This window comes from Anser anser, assembly GCF_964211835.1.
Source record: "Anser anser genome assembly, chromosome: 2".
NCBI lineage: Eukaryota > Metazoa > Chordata > Aves > Anseriformes > Anatidae > Anser > Anser anser.
The window spans coordinates 13,553,286-13,571,778 of NC_139721.1; the positions used below are offsets into that span (position 1 = coordinate 13,553,286).

The following is an 18,493-nucleotide window of genomic DNA, read 5'->3' on the forward strand; positions in this document are numbered from 1 at the left end:
GCTAACAATCAGCTTTAACATCAACACTTTCAATTTTATTTTATTTCTTTAGATAAAAACTTCCGATGGTTGCATGTTGATTTTTGCTTACTGTCTATTACTACTTTAGTGCCATTTCATATGGAAAAAAGTATTACATAAATAACTACCTGAATCACTACTGAAGCACAGTCTTCCAAAAAAACCAATTAGCAAACTACTCCCTAAGCTGATCTGTAAGGCCAATCATGCCCAAGTTCCTTAAACTACTTGTAAGACCTGCAAACAAGTTAAGTCAAACAAACTAATATCCCCTGTTGTTTTTTGTTTGTTTGTTTCATTTGACTATGACTTTACCAGCTGAGTTTTTAGACATACAGCTAACAAGATAAATTCCGAATTAGATTGCTCTTTTAAGAAAGGTTACCTGGGGCAGGCAGTTTGTCAGCTAACTGATGCAGGCTTTCTGCAGCTTCATCATAAATGCTGAAAATGAAGAGCAACATGGTTGGAAACTAAATATAAACAGTCATTTAGAAAGAAAAAGTTACAAGTAATGAATGCTAAATGATGTAAATAACATATATTTAAAATTCAGCACAGACTTAATATCTAGGCAATGAGCGATACTTATCTCCCCTTTTACTGAGGCAGAAGTAAAATCAAAACAATCTGCAGTAAAACTTGAAGCGGGATTTCAGACAGCCTGCTTTCTCTTAGCAAGAGAAAACTGTCAGATGTTAGAATAATTGTTCTGTTATTCTATAAAAACCATCTGTAGCTAAAAAAAAACAACAACAATTACAGCTATGTTAAAGAAATATCTTCCATAGTAGGAGGGGATTGTTCATAGTTGACTATATGTTTGGTAATAACTTGTACTTGTTGAATTTTCTTGATTCCCTTGGGTTATTACTGTTAAATGTCAACTCACTATACTTCCAATAAAGATAATAATATGCATACTCAGTCATAGACAGTGACTCCCTACTGTTATTGTCTTCTTCCTCAAAATTCTGTATGGCTCCCAGACATTCATCAATACTTGTTTGGAGAGAGTCTTCATTATTCTGTGTGTCGGAATTTATTTCCTCCCAGTCAGAACTGCAGAACTAATAAAGCAAGAAGAATTTGGAACACTACAGTTTTAACTTGCACTAGGCAGAGAATTGTGGAACTTATATTATGAAAAAAATATTTCTTACCTGATAATAACCACATATAACATGACTTGCAAAATACCATTTCCTTATGCCTGGAATGCCAGCCAATGAACATGCTGAAAAGAGACACAACAAGGATTTAAAATAATCAATCCACTACAATCTATTCTTCCTACTATAATAAGCATTTACGTTGAAAGACTCTACGTAAGTAATTTAAGGTGCCACAGTGGCCTAAGCTTTACTTTCCTTTGGCATTATATTGAAGACCTAAGCATACTGAAGTGTAGGTATGTGTCTAAGTGTCTAACTATTAATGATCTTTCAATTATTAATAAGTAACAAAGTTGTTGACCTCTTATTGACTTTCATAAATATCATCAATGCAGTTAGTAAAACGAGATGCTCTCTCTACATTTCCATGCAATAAAAATTACAAAAGTTGAAAACAGCTCAACATTCACACCTAAATGGATTTTGACAACTTATGTTGGTTCACATGAAGAATAATCAGATGACAGTTGTGACAATGAGGTCAGCTTTAACAGCCAGATATACAAACCAAGTAAAGAACTACAAAAGCATCAGTATTATTAAAAAAGCTAAACTAAAAGTACTAAAGCAGATCTTCAGAAATCTATTTTAAGATGATTAAATGATTTAATAAATACTCATGGTTTATGGTTCTGAATTGCTAGCCAACAGATATATATTGCTTCCACTGAAAAAATTAGAAGAGAGAACAGGAGTAAGAAAAATTGTAGGCATGAAAATATCAAGCTTCCCACTGACATGAGAAACAAGCCCTTTTCTGCTCTCAGTCGCTCTTAAAATAGATTGAAATTTGTCAGCCTTTCAAAACACTTGTCTTTCATTTCCAGTGCCCAGTATATTTAATCATCTGCTAACAACTGAGCTGCTCAAGTAAAATCAGTTCTCCATAGAAACGGCAGCAGCAAGAGCAAGAGAAACTGGATTTTCTCAAGTTTCTGATTGGTTTCATGCAGACAATAAATTTGCCTATGCCAATTCCTTGATAACATTTGGAATATATTACTATACTTACCTGGAAAAGTCCTTGCATCTGCATTTATAGATGAATTACAGTTTTCTTTCAGAAGTTTATAAACATTTGCAGCAGTCACAGCTGGAAAAAAAAGTTTTTCTTAAATTTGCTGACTTTCGGAAGTTAAGTCTTGCTTATTACAAATGCAGTTTAAAGTTCAGTTTAACATTAAAAGTTTAGTTTTAAAAAAGGTGTCAAGTACAGATTTACAGGAGTTTAAAAAGACTAATTTTATAAAGTTCTAGTTAAACTACTGGGTATATAGATTTACAGGCTGGAGAAACGGGCTGACAAGAACCTCATGAGGTTCAGCAAGAAGTGCGAAGTCCTACACCCAGGGAGGAACAACCCCGGACACCTGTACATGCTGGGGGCAGAAAAGGTCCTGAGGGTCTTGGTGGACACTGCGTTGACCATGAGCCAGCAGCGTGCCTTTGCAGCTAAGAACGCTAATGGTATTCTTGGTTGCGCTAGGCAAGTATCATCAGCAAGTCAAGAGAGGTGATCAGCATTGGTGAGGTTGCACCAGGACTGCTGTGACCAGATCAGTGCTCCCCAGTACAATAGAGACCTGGACATACTGGGAAAAATCCAGTGGAGGGGCACAAAGATGATCAGGGGACTAGAGCACCTCTTCTACAAGGAAAGACTGAGACAGCTGGGACCATTCAACCTAGAGAAGAAAAGGCTATGGGAAGATCTTATCACCATATATCAGTAGCTGAAGGCAGGGTGCAAAGAGGACAGAGTCAGGCTCTTTTCAGTGGTGCCCAGTGCCAGGACAAGAGGCAATGGGCATGAACTGGAACACTGGAGGTTCCTCTGAACATCAGAAAGCACTTCTGTGCTGTGCAGGTGACCAAGCACTGACACAGGTTGCTCAGAGAGGCAGTGGTGTCTCCACCTTAGTGATCTTCAAAAGCCACCTGGACGTGGACCTGGGCACCCTGCTCTGGGTGTCCCTGCTTGAGCTGGGGTGGGACCAGATGGACCCCAGAGGGCCCTGCCAGCCTCAACCCTCCTGTGATATCTCTGAAATCTTCTAGTTAGCTAACATCAGCGTTGTAACAAAACTCAAATAATCTAAGTTTCTGAAGGCTTAATTCATTAAAGTCTTCTGTTCTGAAAGATTTTTATCAAGGTAATAATCCTGAAAACCCACCTGCGCACAGACCCCAGACCAAAAAACATAAAGAAAAAGCCTTCGAGAACAACCCCAGAGACGTTTGAGGCAGGGGCATCGATTAACCGGGTGAAAGCACAAGAACTCAAGGATCACATCTCTAGGAGACACGGTCCACCTACGTGCCCTAGGAAAGCCACACCGCGGGTAATTCCCGGTCTCCAGCCCTCACGGCGGCGGCTCCCGCTTCGTGCCGTGCCCCGCGTCCCCCCCTCCTCGGCGGCAGCCCCTCTTCAGCATCGCCCCCCCGATGCAGCGATACCTGCTCCGGGCTCCCCACCGCCCTCAGCCCTGCGCTCTCCCCAGCTGAGGAGCAGCACGTAGCGGTCCATGGCCGGCCGAGGACGGGCAGGGAGAGGCAGACGGAGCCGCCACCACCATCAGGGCTCCAAGCAGCCCGCGCTGCCCGCCCCTGCACCGCCCCTCGCAGGGCGATGTTTCCGCTTCCCGGGGCGGCCGCCGCCGATGGGCTCCGCTTCCCTTCCCCTTGAGCCGCAGCGGCCATGGCCAGTTACACCAAGGCTGCCCAGGTGAGTGCGGGGCTGGCCCTTCGGGCGAGGGGATACCGCGGTGGGCGCTGTCCCCCGTGTCACGGCGGGCTGCTGGCGGCCGCCATTTTGTGAGGGTGAGGGGGTGGCATGGCCGGGCACTGCTCTGCTGCCCCGCGGCCGGCCCCTCGTCGTGGTTGATGCTGGAGGGAACAGGCAGTGCCCGCTGTGGGACTGCTGGGGAAGGAAAGGGGGCTGAGAGGGAAAAGGCTGCCCGCTGAAGGCGGCTAGGGTTGTTAGTAGGCACAGAAGCGTGTTTAGGTGTTTCTCAGGCAGCCCAGAGACGCTGTGGGTACCCCATCCCTGGAGGTGCTCAAGGCCAGGCTGGATGGGGCTTTGGGCAGCCTGGTCTGGTGGGAGGTGTCCCTGCCCATGGCAGGGGAGTTGGAACTGGGTGGGCTTTAAGGTCCCTTCAGTCCCAAACCATTCAATGAACCACTTCAAGCAGCAAGTGCAGCACAGGAGGTCTTAAAGACTCAGGAACAGTCTGTCCCCATATGATGAGCCGGTGGGGAAGAAGACCGGCATAGCTGAACAGGGAACTTTTGCTGTGTGTCTGGGAGAAAAAAAAAGAGTTTATGTCTGGTGGAAGAAGGGGCAGACAACTCAGGTAGAGTACAAGGCAGTTGCCAGCATATGCAGAGAATAAAAAATCAGGAAGTCCAAAGCCCAGCACGAGCTCAACCTGGCCACTATGGTCAAGGATAATAAAAAATGCTTTTATAAATATATTAATGGCAAGAGGAGGGCCAAGGAGAATCTCCATCCTTTACTGAACGCAGGGGGGAACGTGACTACTGAGGATAAGGAAAAGGCTGAGGTTCTCAATGCCTTCTTTGCATCTGTCTTTACTAGCCAGAGCACTTATCCTCGGGGTATTCAGCCTCCCAACCTGGAAGTCTGGGATGGAGAGCAGATCTCCCCCGCTGACTCCCCCCAGTTCACATGGAAGCAGTTAGAGACCTGCTGCTCCACCTGGACTATCACAAGTCCATAGGGCCAGATGGGATCCACCCGAGGGTGCTGAGGGAACTGGCGGATGTGATTGCTGGGCCGCTTTCCATCATCTATCAGCGGTCATGGTCATCCAGAGAGGTTCTGTATGACTGGAGATGTGCTAATGTGACACCCATCTATAAGAATGGTTGTAAGGAGAGCCCGGGGAACTACAGGCTTGTCAGCCTGACCTCGGTGCCAGGAAAGGTGATGGAACAGGTCACCTTGAGTGCAATCATGCAATGTATGCGGGACAAATGGGGGATCAGGCTCAGTCAGCATGGATTCCTGAAAGGCAAGTCCCGCCTGACCAACCTCATCTCCTCCTATGACCGGGTGACCCGCCTAGTGGATGTGGGAAGGCTGTTGACGTAGTCTACCTAGACTTCAGCAAGGTCTTTGACACAGTCTCCCGTAGTATTCTCCTAGAGAAGCTGGCAGCCCATGGCTTGGACAGGTACATGCTTTGCTGGGTTAAAAACTGGCGGGATGGCTGGGCCCAGAGAGTGGTGGTGAACGGAGTGAAATCCAGCTGGCAACTGGTCACCAGTGGTGTTCCCCGGGGGTCGGTGTTGGGGCCCATCCTCTTTAATATTTTTATTGATGATTTGGATGAGGAGATTGAGCGCACCCTCAGTAAGTCTGCAGGTGACACCAAGCTGGGGGGAAGTGTTGACCGGCTGGAGGGTAGGAAGGCCCTGCAGAGGGACCTGGACAGGATGGGTCGTTGGGCAGAGGCCAGTGGGATGAGGTTCAGCATGGCTAAGTGCTGGGTCCTACACTTTGGTTACAACAACCCCATGCAATGCTACAATTATAGGACTAGAGGTAATGGCCTCAAGTTGCAGCAGGGGAGGTTCAGGTTGGAAATGAGGAAATATTTCTTCTCAGAAAGAGCAGTTGGGCATTGGAACGGGTTGCCCAGGGAAGTGGTAGTGTCACCATCCCTGGGGTTGCTTAAGGCAAGGCTGGATGTGGTGCTTAGGGACATGGTTTAGTGTGTGACATTGGTGGTAGGGGGATAGTTGGACCAGGTGGTCTTGGAGGTCTTTTACAACCCTGATGATTCTATGATTCTATGATACAATGTCTAGAACTGTTTTCTATTCCTTTAATGATTACTTGGTGGGGGGTGTTTTTGAATATTAGTATTTCTTATAGTGCTTGAAGTGTAAAAAACGCATCGATCAAATTAGAGCAGCTAGATTCATTTATGGTAGCGCGTTCTTTTCCTGTATTAAGTACCACTTCTCTTTCTGTTTAGCAATGGGCTACTTTTGCCAGAGCTTGGTATCTCTTAGACGCGAAGATGCAACCACCAGGAAAAATCGCAGCTGCAACTGTAATCAGACTTGAAGGCAGGCATAAACCTATTTATCATGCACTAAGTGAGTATTGCAGTACACAGAAGCATTTTTTTTCTTTTGATTTCATTTTTAAAAAACAGGGCTTTTTACAAGGTTGCGTTTTTCAGTTGCTTGTAAGCTATAAAAGGTTTGATTTCCCTTCCTGTGTTTTGCCTTTATATTACTCCACACAGTCTTAGGTCATTGTCTTTACCAATCCATATAAAGCTTGTTATTAATTCATTATTCATTTTTTTGGTAGCAGAATTATATTGGGGTTTAGTTTTTTTTTTTTTAAGTTTGAAATGTGTTGTTTTTTGTACTGATTTTAAACAAAAATTCAATTCGCAGTGCGTGTAATGAAACACTGATATGATTCTTGATCAGATTTTTCTGAATGCTACTCTTCAGTAGTCGTACAGCACCACAGCGTCTTGGAGCAGTTCTTCATTCTGGGCAATGTGCAAAGAAGTCCTGTCTGCATGAGGCAGGAGGCACAAACTGGCACACAGGAGGCTCCCTCTGAACATCGGGAAGCACTTTTGTGCTGTGCAGGTGACAGAGCACTGGCACAGGTTGCCCAGAAAGGTTTTGGGGTCTCCCTTCATGGAGATACTCAAAAGCCATCTGGGCATGGTCTTGGGCAGCTGGCTGTATGTGCCCCTGCTCGAGCAGGGGTTGGACCAGATGGCTTCTGACCTCAGCCACTTTGTGACGATAGGACTAGAACCTGTCTGATTTTGAAATGGGAGACACAATTATTGATGAAAGATATTTTCTTGATCAAATGAAAAAAATACCTTGCTTATCTACAGTTTAGAAGATTCAGCACTAAAGATATCTGTGATCTTGCTCATGATTGCTAATACCATAGTGCTTGTCTCACTGTGATCAGCATTTTGTAGACAATAAAAAGATGATCCCTATTCAAGAGACTCTACTGAAGCATAAAAAAGCATTAAATGTTACTCATACATATCTAATGTAAAGACTAAAATTATACTTGATCTGATTGTCATTATAAAAGGTAGTATTTGTAGTTTTCGGAAGATATTTAAAATACCCACGTTCTGCTATTGCAAAATGTGCCTTATCCACAAGATGTCACTGGAGTCTAAGGATATCCAAAAAAAAAATGAAGCAGATGGAGGGGAAGTTCTTTTGGCTGTCCCATGGGAAAGATCTTTGATGGTTTTATGTTCGTGAAGTAATAAAATCCTGGAAAGCCATTTCAAGGATAACTTCATTCAGTCTAAAGTATTCTATAAATCTGTACCAAATGCATTACACCTGAGATTGATAGATTACTACCAGTGGGAAATATCTGATACTCTTTAAGAAAGCAAAGTATGAATAAATTTATGGTTGGTGTGCTCAGCATGTCTTTCTTTTTTCCTAAACTAACAAGAAATATTTTAGCATCTGTGAGATAATAGTTCCTTAGGCAGAATAAGATTGTGAGGCATTTTGGTTTTCTGGGTTGACAGACACCTTTCCATAACATCATTATTTATTTATTGTTTTGAAAAATATCTAGAGCTGAAATTAAGCTGTGGGTAGGGAAGAGAAATACATTTGATTTTACGTACATTTATTTTCTGTTTTAGGAATAATCTTTCTTAAAGCATTAGACTTTTTAGGTGCTATCAGACCATATTAAAAGGTGATACAAGTCTTGTTCACAAGGTTTGAATCTGGATTTTTTTGCTTTCTTCTGCACCTTCCCTCCCCTCTATTCTCTTTCCCTTGCATCCTATCTTTGCAAACAGCTTCACAGTAAGGAACCAAAAATAGCGGGCTAGGTTTTTCAAAAATTGTGTAATTGATTCTTTGTATTGAATCATGAGCAAGTGTAGGCAAACCACTTGTGTTATTTGGGCAGGATTTTCCACTTCAGCAGCTGTTCTCTGCATCCTCAGAGGAGAAGACTAGGCTAGATGGAAGCGCCCCACAAGCCAAATCAGGCAGGTATTACTCTTGCTTACAGTGTTAGTTTCAAATGGCTTGAAGCAGCACCTCAAACTTGTCTTGTAATGAGAGACTTGGCATGTAGGTTGTCAGTCTTGTGAGCTAACCGTTGATGGTGCCTACCTTCAAACATCATTGAGTCCATAATTGAAATGTAGGAAGAAAAATGCACCTATTTGAAGCCCGCATTTTTATTGTGAGATAGGAATTGCTGAAAAGTTACAAACATTCAGTGATGCAGCATGGAATCACCGAGCAGGTTAGCTTCATCTGAAGAGGTGTAACATTTATGTTGTATGTAACAAGTAGCATGGGCTATAGTGTGATAGAATACTATGGCCTTGGCTTTGTGCATTTCTGGAGAAAACTATAAAAGAGTAATTTTGGATATTACATCATGACAATAACCTGAAGGAAGAGTTCTCTTGCATAATCTTTTTCAAAAGTAGGATGCAACTTAACTGTGTTTGTGCAGCTGGTAAATATTTTTGCTTTCTTCCTATTGAGAGTGGGTGTCCCTGAGGTGATGGGAGCAACACTGTTAAAAGACAAGTGGAGACTAATGTATTAATTTGAAATTCTGAATTCTATTCATAAATTTGATCTACTTTAAAAGAACAGGTTACAGTCATTATTTGGGTAGGTTAGTTTTTAATTGGCTGCTTCATGTTGTTTACAATGGATTTATCAGCATGGGGAATTGTTAATTCAGTATTTACTCAAGTGGAGAACTTTGGGCAAAAATTTCCATAGATGAACTTATTCTTTTCTTTTCCCAACTTAAAAAAAAAAAAACAAAACAAACAAAAAAAACCAGCAATAACAACAACAACAGCAACAAAAAAAGGCCCAAAATCCAATGCCAGCTTCCTGGCAAATGCATTTAAACACAGTGTTTTTAGAATAGATCTGTCAGTGGTGAAAGATGACAAATATCAGAGAAGATATTGAAATTGTGTTTGCACTTCAGCTGTAGTTGAAAATAGAGCTGTAAAGGAAGAAAAGATTAAAAAATGGTAGAAAACTTTGACTAATCGAAGTTTCACATATTATTTATTATATGCTCTTGTGAAAAATGCATGTTCTATTCAGTTCCTTCTTAGTGTAGCTGCTTTGTTACCTACTAAGGAAAGCTGTAATCAAAGGAGTATTCGAATGCTTTTGTTCTAATATCGTGATGCATAAGAAGGTGAACTTGCTGTTACTACAGGAACCAATAAATACATCTGTCAGCTGTAACATTCACTTTTGCTTGACTGATGAGAATGTGTGTTTTTGTTTTTTTTTTCCCAACAGAGTTGATTTTTATTTGAAATCTCTTTGCATCATAGATACATTGAGCCCTAGGCTGTAATTCTTTGGTAAAACTATTTTACTTACCCAAAGTGTTCAGTCCTCTGGTAAACATTGCTAGTGTTTTATAAGAAAACTAAAACATTTAGGATTGTTGTTTAGAGCTTACCTTTTTTTCCTGACTATTTAAAACAGGTTCATATGCAGCATGTGTTGTGTTGACTAAAATAAAATACTTGCTTCTAGGCCAGGCAACTGGATTTTAGGTGAACATATATACACTCTTTGTAGCTGCTATTTTGGTTGGTTATTCCTGGGGTTCTCTTAATATTTTCTACTGCTTTCTACCTTGTAGGTGACTGCGGAGATCACGTTGTCATAATAAATACAAGACATATTGCTTTTTCTGGTAACAAATGGGAGCAAAAAGTATACTCTTCACATACCGGGTAAGTCACTTTATAATGATGAGCTGGTGGTAAATTTAATGTCACTTTCTTAAGAGTTGCAGTCTTTTTAGCATGTTAGTTCATAAGGGAATTGCAGTTTAGCTGTTTTGTTTTGTGCTTGCATCTGCTACAACGTTTAAAACTATGCGAGACTTTTTTTTTGAAGTGAATGTTGTTAGGGAAATAATCTGATTTAGTCCGTTTTAGCCATGACAATGGAGTAAATTTCCAGATTGGAGAGACCAGATTATTGTGCTTGGAGATTAACGCAGAGATCATGACTACTGTATCTACTAAGCAGTAGAAGACTTTCCTATTGGCACTGCACATTTACAGATTCCAACTTCAATTACATTATCCTACTTACCAGCTGATATCAAGATTGGTACGTTCTTGAGTCAAAGAAAAAAGAAAATGTGCTTCGTGTTGGATATCAGAGATACAAATTTCTCCAAAATAACTGGAAAAATGGAGATGTACTGATGTATACAATGGTGTACAGTATAAGTGTATAGTATATTATTCTGGCAGATACAGCTTCTTTATAGATGGAAGTACAATAAACAATTATAGCACGGATCAGTTCAGTCAAATAAAAACAGTCGCTCCTATTTTATGCTGTGGCAACACTAGATAATTATTCCCTAAGTGTTAAAATGTATCCAGTTGGGAGATTATTAAAAAAGTTGAGAAAGCTGATTTTTCTAGTATTGATGTTTTAGTCCTGAAGTTCCTTTGAAGTTCCATTTTTTGCTGAGAAGTTCTTGTCAGAGTTAATGGAAATTAAGTTTTTTTTCTCCCCTGCTCTTAATGACTTTAAATTTTTCAATAAGAAAATAAAAACAATTGTGCAATTAAAGATATACTTAAATCTGTACAGCTCCGTAAGTGGACAGTTCTAATGATGTTGGGCTTATTTTCATTTCAGTCAGGCTGATTCCTAACAATGTAATTAAATCAAAAGGAATCTGTTTTACCTGACATCTGTTTGATTTCTTGCACCATTTAAAGTATATGCTTAAACGTAAATTAGTGCAACTACACCATATCACTAAGTAGGTCAGGTTGATGGTGGACTTGATGATCTTGAAGGTCTTTTCCAACTCAGAAGATTCTGTGATGCTAAGATACTGTGATATTTGTGTTAGCATCATGCTTGAGCATGTAGCACTAAACTTGTATGTTTCTTCTGTTTCTCTAGTTATCCTGGTGGTTTCAAACAGGTGACAGCAACTCAGCTCCATTTGAAAGATCCAACTGCTGTAAGTGTTTTGTGTTTTTTCTTTTTCATTTGTAAAGTAGATGTGTTTTCATTTAATTTGTTCCCCTAAGCAAAATGGGTTACACTTAACTGTGTGAAATGCAATTGTGAACATTTTACTAACGGGGCTTGCTTGTTGACTGTGTTCTTGTACACAGCGTGTTTTGAGGGTCAGATTGTAGGTTGTGAATTTTTGTGTCTCATCCATGCTGTCCAAATGAGCAAATCGGGTTCATTTGCTTTGCTCATTTTTGACCGATTCACTTGCTTTTAGTTTCAAAGGTCTGACCTTTGTCATTGTCAAAGTGACTCAGGTTAGACTTAGCTAAGCAGTGCTTCAGTTTAACAACCCTAGCAGATTAAGAGCCAGCGAGAATAAGGGTAATCTTAAAAAGTGTTAGAAAGTACACCTGCCTCTTTGTCCCATTAGAATTCAACTGTAGGTTTTGTTACACGATTTATTTACTGAGATCTTGTCTGCATTGCTGTGTATTCGTGGTCTGTGAGAGAGTTTGAAGTGATGACTACATTGAACTTCAGCCTCGTTAGTAAATGTTTGTATTGGACCATTATTAATTCTGCTGTGTGTTTGTTACTAATTAAAAAAATTGTGGCAGATATGAACAGTTTGGGATGTTGACTTAGGGTTAGGAAATTGCTGCTTTTACTAGGGCTTTGAATGCTCAATATTTCAGGACTGAATCCTCTAATTATTGTGTTTCAAAACGTGATGTGAGGCCCACTGAGACTAACAGCTATGGGTGGTGGTGGTTGGTTTTTGTTTTTTTCTTACTTGAAGTACTTTGCCTTGAGTCACCTTATATGTAAAATATTAAAATACCACTTCCTTTTCCTAGTGAAATGTGCTGCAAAATTATTGGTTTTGTCACTGATGTTTTTTATCTATGATTCAGTAATCCTCATTTATCCCAAGACATCCATACAAGACAATTGTACAAGTACTCAAAAAAAGTCTTCCATAAGAATTTATCTACTTTTGCGTTTGTTTTTTCTTTATTTAAAATGAAATGGTGAAATAATTAAATCCCACAGCTCAATAATACTTTCTACCTAGAATTTTTACAAAGAGCTTAAATGCTTTTAAGAAACAGCTCTAACACAGTTGTAATTCCTTTGGGTAGTTCCACATGTGAAATATTCTTCAACTTTTTTCATTTGAGCTTCAGACAGAAGCTATGCACTGGGAGGCACTGTAACACAACTTGTTTGTTAGGGCCTGAGAATTAGATGTCCTATAAATTACCTACTGGCATTCGTTCTGAAATACCTCTTTCCTTGCCAGACTCCTAGATGAATTTCTATGCAAACAGAGGAGGATTAAATGCATTGCCAATAACTAAAACATGTTGGACAGAGATTCGGCAAATGGTGATGTGGCTCAAGACTTGGTCTAATTTAGCAAGAGAAACTTTTTTTTTAAAAAAAAAAAAAGCAATTCTGTATAGCTCTCAGCAATTAACTCTTTAATTCTGTTGAAGTGCTTGGATGTCCCTCTTATAAAGTAGTGGGTGGTAATTTGGCAGGATATGTTCTATATGTGCAGTGGTCACAGTTTTTGAATAGCAAAGGTTTTTATGGCTAGAAACATTTGTTTACTGTTTTGGTGTGAAATCTACTGGGATACGATAAAGATGGAAATTAGGATGGTGATTTATTAACATGTTTTATTTTTAGAATCATGGAATAGTTTGGAAATAGAAGGAAAAGACCTTAAAGCCCACCCAGTTCCAACCCCCTGCCATGGGCAGGGACACCTCCCCCCAGCCCAGGTTGCCCAAAGCCCCATCCAGCCTGGCCTTGAACACCTCCAGGGATGGGGCATCCACAGCTTCTCTGGGCAGCTTGTGCCAGTGTCTCACCACCCTCAGAGTGAGGAATTTCTCCCTAATATCTAATCTAAATCTCCCCTCTTTTAGATTAAAGCCATTACTCCTTGTCCTATCATTGCACTCCCTTTTAAAGACCTATCTATATAAGTCAGTACTGAAACTGATTACCATGCAGAAGGCCAATGTCTAGCTGAAGCATCATTTGGCTCCTCAAAATACCATGGAGACTTATATAAACTACATTGTTTCACTTTTTTGAATTAAAAAAAAAAAAGAGACTTTTTTTTAATTGTGTTAGATCCAATCGCTGAGAGGCCAGCAGGACTGTAGAGGTTGTAGGAAGCTGAATGCATCTGTTTCTGGAATCGGTCTTCATTCTTTAGAGCATTGTTTTCATCTTGGAGGCAAGTACTTTTTTTCTGCCCTTGGTCCTGTTGTCTCCTGTGAGCTCATCCTGATACGTGGTAGTTAGTGCTTGAGAAGGATTTGTACGGGATTTTGAATGTGTGTGTACATGTTGGTTTTTGAAATATGATCGTAGGGTGATTCAGGATAGGAGGAACCTCAGGAGCGGTTCCTCAGGAGAAGAACCTCAGGAGAGTCCCTAGTCCAACCTGCTGCACTATCACCTCTTAGGTCAGGTAAGGCTGGTGGGAGCTTACCCAGACTGGTCTTGAAAGCCTCCAGGGACAGCCTCTCTGGGCAGACTTCTCCAATTACTTGACTTTTAAGTTGAAAAGATTTTTTTTTAAAAAAAAAAAACACATATTTTCAGTGTCTAGTTGCAGATATGTAATTTTGTGCTCACATTTGACAAGATGTTACTAATTTTTCTACTTCTAAGCATCTTTTACGCTAATATGGGACAGCGCATACAAAAAGAGGTCTGCGTAGTTGATGTTCCATGCAGGACTTACAGTTCCATGTGGATTGTGCCAATTTTTTCAGCAATTCGGAAACTTTTGTTTTTATGGAAAGGCAGAAGTTACGATTCTTGCCAAAAAGATATCAAAAGCAAATATTCTAGCACATTTTTGCCTTTCACACCTTTGAGTCCCTTTGGGAGGTGTGGGGAGGGGGATGTCTGTGAATTTCTATAAAATTTCCATTGGTTTCAGTTGTCTGCTCTTCTGGAGAATACCAGAGAAGAGCTCTCCTTTCTTAGACTTGGCCAGGCTGCTCTAGGAAGTGTTTAATGAAGAAAAAATAGCTTCATGTTTCATTTTCTTTCTCCTTCTTAGATACAGTGTGAATTCTCAGACGACCTGTAGACTAAAGTATTAAACGTGTTCTCTAAGTGCAGCAGAGCAGCTTGTTGCTGTACAAAATAGTCCCTCTGTTCGTCAAGTTAAAACAATGCTAATATCTCTATGGTACAGCTACTCCTTTAGGATACACGGTAGGTACAGCATTCATTTCCATTGTAGGTTGCTGAGAAAAATCTCGTCTGAAAGGTTTAGTGTTCCTCTTCCAAGGAGGAGTCTCAAAAATAAAGGAAACAGCAAAACTGTTTTATTTGAGGCATGGGTGTTTGGAATATATAGACGTTCTGTGTTTTCATTGTTGTTTTTAATAGAGCTTGCAGAAGTTTTGTTTAGCTGGGAAAATGCTAATAGGTACAAGACCAAAATTTTCAAAATCAGGCTTCAAAGTGGTTGTATGGGAAGATAAGAGATGCACCTGCACTTTTAACTGTCACAGATATGAGAAGGAACAAAATATTTGGAAAAAGCTTTGTGGAAAAATCATGTGACTTTTAATTAAAATGCCTGCAGAATGTGTTGACAGATGTAATATGCAGAACCAGTTAATTGTCCAGTCAGGATAGAATTTCCAACCAATTTTTATTCTTTTTCAAGTTTTAAAAATAATCAAAAGTTGGCTTTAGTTTTTCGGGTTTTTTTCTTATTTGGTTGCGCCAGAAACTCCTTCAAAAAAGAAAAATCGCGTTTGACTAATACCAAATACGTGGTGAGAGGACTGACTTGGGCAGCATTCAGAGGTTGTGTTGCCTCTGACAAAGAAATAATGAGCAATAATTACTCAGGAGGAGCAGCACCTGCTAAGGCAGATTATGAAGCCAGGCAGGGTCGCTCTGCAGATGCACGCTGTGAGGAAGCCTCCGGGGGTGTCAGGGCTCGGGTTTGTTCAGCTGCTGGCCCTGGTCTGAAGGGGCTTAAAACATTCCCATTCTCCTCTTGAGTGCTCTTTAGCAACCGCTTACATGTATAGACTTGCCGTTGTATCTGCATAATAATGATCCTCTGGAGAAAAACTTGGACAGAAAATATGTTTGAATCTTGCTGCTGCTGTTTGAAAGCCTGTTTTCTTTCCATAGAGGAAAGTAAAACATCATTGATACAATGGTACGTACATACATAAAACCTGTTACTGGAACACTGCGTAGTGCATTTTCTTCTCCTACTATGGGATATGTTTATTTTTTAATTAAGTAGAGCAAAACTTCCGTGTGCTTACTAATCCAGACTTTGAAGTTAATATGGCACTGGGGGGGGCTGTTGGTTTGGAACCTGGTATGTTAAAACATCTCAGTAAGACTTACAACTGGGTGGGTCTTTGGCTTCAAATATAAATACTTCCTTGTTTAAAAATAAAATAAAATAAATCTTAATCCATTTCTTACATGAATTTGTAAGGTACTGATACTGATTTAAAGAACAAATGAAGCTTCTATGTTCGTAGGTGCTGAAAGTGGAAGACAGAATGACACGCAGCGGAAGTTCAATTCATCTATGACCGAATTATTCCTGTGGCACTATTAAGGGCGATCACCTTTGCCATACTACTCATGTAACTCTGTAAAAGTGGATAGGTGAAGTTCTCCTTATTCTTTTATAATACACGTAGTGAAAAAGAACAATATTGTGTACAGAACAGGAGACAAAGAACTGGTAGGAGGAAGATACAATGTCAAACTGTATCTCTGGAGAACTTCATACCTGAAATTGTTCTAGTGTTTTTTTCAGTAGGGCCTGTCATTAATCACGCTGTATCATTCTCTGGAGCGGCCGTGTCCTTTCCATGTTCTAGAGGTGCTTCCTGGTGGTTACTGTACTTCAGGTGTTAGGGCAGATTTTATTCTGGTACTTTGGCCAATTATTTTGTACTTCCGAGGACCAGGAGCGATCTAGCTCTATTGATTTCATTCTTTAAAGTATGTTTTATCTGGCAAAGAACCTTTCCCAGAAGTTGGTCTCCACCAAGTATAGTCTGCAGTTTGCTTGGGAGCTAAAGCCTAGCACAGAAATTGAACGTTGGAGCCTCATTCAGTGTTTCAGATAAATGTGTTCTTTGTTTTGTTCATACTCATATAATGTTAACGAGCATAGTTAAGAAGGGGCTGAAAGTACAAGAGCTTTACCAGAGGTGACACCACATTCTTTTCCTACTATATTACCCTTTAAATTGGAAACTAAATATTACATGACGTTGTGGTGTGTGATTAAAAGCATGTCTGTGCTGTGGATATAAATTATTCAACTTGGGGAAAAAAAGGTATTGTGATATTCAACAAGACAATTTGAAGTACAACCAGTAGAAATTTTGTAATTCAAAAGAAGTTAGAGCAGACAGCATTCCAGTACTTTAAAAAACCCCAAATCTTAAAGCTCTGGTGTTTGTTCAGGAGTTACACATCTGCTGGACGGTGGATAAAGATATCTGCCAACTGGTGGATGCCTTTACCTGATGGAGAATGCGTTGTGGCCTGTAGGAGTGAGTATTTAGGAAGACATGCTGTATTGCAGGTTACAAGTACTGAAGATAAAGGAGTGGGGAGGGAAGGGAACAGGAATCTATAAAGAACTGAATAAACTGCAAAACTTAACGCATTACACTAACATCAAGGTTGTAGTGAGAACTGTGAGTAGGCCTCTTTGCCAATTTGAAATCACGCTGAAATCAACTGGTTTTTAAGGGTGGGATGCATAAAACCCCCGCAGGATCCGTTCGGGAAGGACAGCATCCCGTGGGAGGGAGCCCACGTGGAGCAGGGGCAGAGAGGGACCGTGAGGGAGCGGCGGAGACGAAGCGTCAGGGACTGACCGCAGCCCCCATTCCCCCGTTCCCCTGCGGTGCTCAGGGGAGGAGGTGGAAGAGAGTGGATGGGGGAAGGTGTTTTTAGTTTGCTTTTAGTTTCTCAGTGCTCTAGGCTGTTAGTAATAGGTAATAAATTTATTTAATCTCCCTATGCTGAGTCTGTTTTGCCTGTGATGATAATTGTTGAGTGCTCTCCCTGTCCTTATCTCAACCCTGAACCCTTTCCATCATATTTTCTCCCCCTTTCCCTTTGAGGAGGGGGAGTGAGAGAGCGGTTCTGCTGGAGCTTGGCTGCCCAGCTAGGTAAAACCACCACATTGTCCCTCTCTTGTTCTTTTCATTGATGTAACATACAAATGGCAATGTTTTCAAGTCGCTCAGATACTAAAGACAACCATAAAAGATGCGATTTAAAAAAAAAGCTCTTTGAAATGTTTAGTTAATAAGTTGTAAGTTTGTTCCCTCTGACAATAAGTCAGCTGAGTTAAATGTAAGTTGGGAAGTGGGAGAGACTATGCCAGTGAGGTCCGGTTTTCTGCTGTGTATCAGGCAAGCTGGTATCGTCTGCCTAGCAGTGAAAAAACAGTGAAAACACTTCCATGTTAGTCTGATGTCCCCTGGGGCTGTCAGTTCTGCAGCGACGGTACACATTAAAAATATTTGTTTTTTGACTTGAAAATACAAATCAGTCATTCTTTTCCAGAGTGACTTTTTAATAGGCACCTTTTTACAACTGGATTGTTCTCTTTACAATGTTTAACAGAAAAGCAATCGGATCAGATTCATCAGGCAGGAGTGTCTACAACCAGAATAGACCAGCAGCTCATCTAGTTCGTTGGCTTGTTCCAGCAGGTGTCTGTGCCGCATGCTGCAGAGAAAGATGAAAAATCTGGCACAAACATTGGTTGCTAGAAGAAGTTAAATATTTAACAACGTTCAATGAAGTATTTTAAGGTCTCTTTACTGGAGTGAAATCATGCACAGGGTCAAACGTGCGATATATGACTTGCAGATACGTGGAGATAGTTATTTAATGAACTAACACCGGTTCTGTCACAATCTCAAGTAATTTTTAGATAAAGAAAAAAAAATCACTATGGTTAGGCAACTTGTTATGAAAGCTTCTGCACCCGTTGTTTTAGATCTAATATATTTTGAATTTTGCTTTCTATTTTTTTGTTTTTCTTTTTGGCCAAGTAAGTGTACAAAATGAGAATTACTATGGCGAGAGGGCTGTTCAAAATGAGCTGTTGTTAATATCCACGTGTATTCTCGCAGTGTTACTGTGTCTCACCTGATATTTCAGTATGCAGTGAAGGTTTATTTTCTATC

At 40.5% G+C, this 18,493-nt stretch overlaps 2 protein-coding genes across 4 annotated transcripts in view; one reads left to right on the forward strand and one right to left on the reverse strand.

Annotated features, from left to right (window-relative positions):
• MTBP (MDM2 binding protein) overlaps positions 1–3,785 on the reverse strand; it is a 31,114-nt gene extending 27,329 nt beyond the window's left edge. Inside the window, exons 1-5 of one of the 2 annotated variants that reach the window (XM_083827103.1) lie at positions 3,654–3,785; positions 2,209–2,289; positions 1,185–1,258; positions 946–1,091; positions 407–465 (exon numbers count right to left, since the gene is read on the reverse strand). In XM_083827103.1, coding sequence (XP_083683229.1) covers positions 407–465; positions 946–1,091; positions 1,185–1,258; positions 2,209–2,289; positions 3,654–3,723 — 430 coding nt within the window. In that variant the 5' untranslated portion in view covers positions 3,724–3,785. Of the gene's footprint in view, positions 1–406; positions 466–945; positions 1,092–1,184; positions 1,259–2,208; positions 2,290–3,370; positions 3,599–3,653 lie in introns of those variants that run through there. The other variant, XM_083827102.1, reaches the window with a different exon arrangement.
• MRPL13 (mitochondrial ribosomal protein L13) overlaps positions 3,764–18,493 on the forward strand; it is a gene marked incomplete at its 3' end in the record, with an annotated part of 34,573 nt that continues 19,843 nt past the window's right edge. For both annotated transcript variants that reach the window (XM_083827108.1, XM_083827109.1), the window contains exons 1-4: positions 3,764–3,921; positions 6,200–6,323; positions 9,898–9,991; positions 11,193–11,253. In XM_083827108.1, coding sequence (XP_083683234.1) covers positions 3,895–3,921; positions 6,200–6,323; positions 9,898–9,991; positions 11,193–11,253 — 306 coding nt within the window. In that variant the 5' untranslated portion in view covers positions 3,764–3,894. The remainder of the gene's footprint in view (positions 3,922–6,199; positions 6,324–9,897; positions 9,992–11,192; positions 11,254–18,493) is intronic.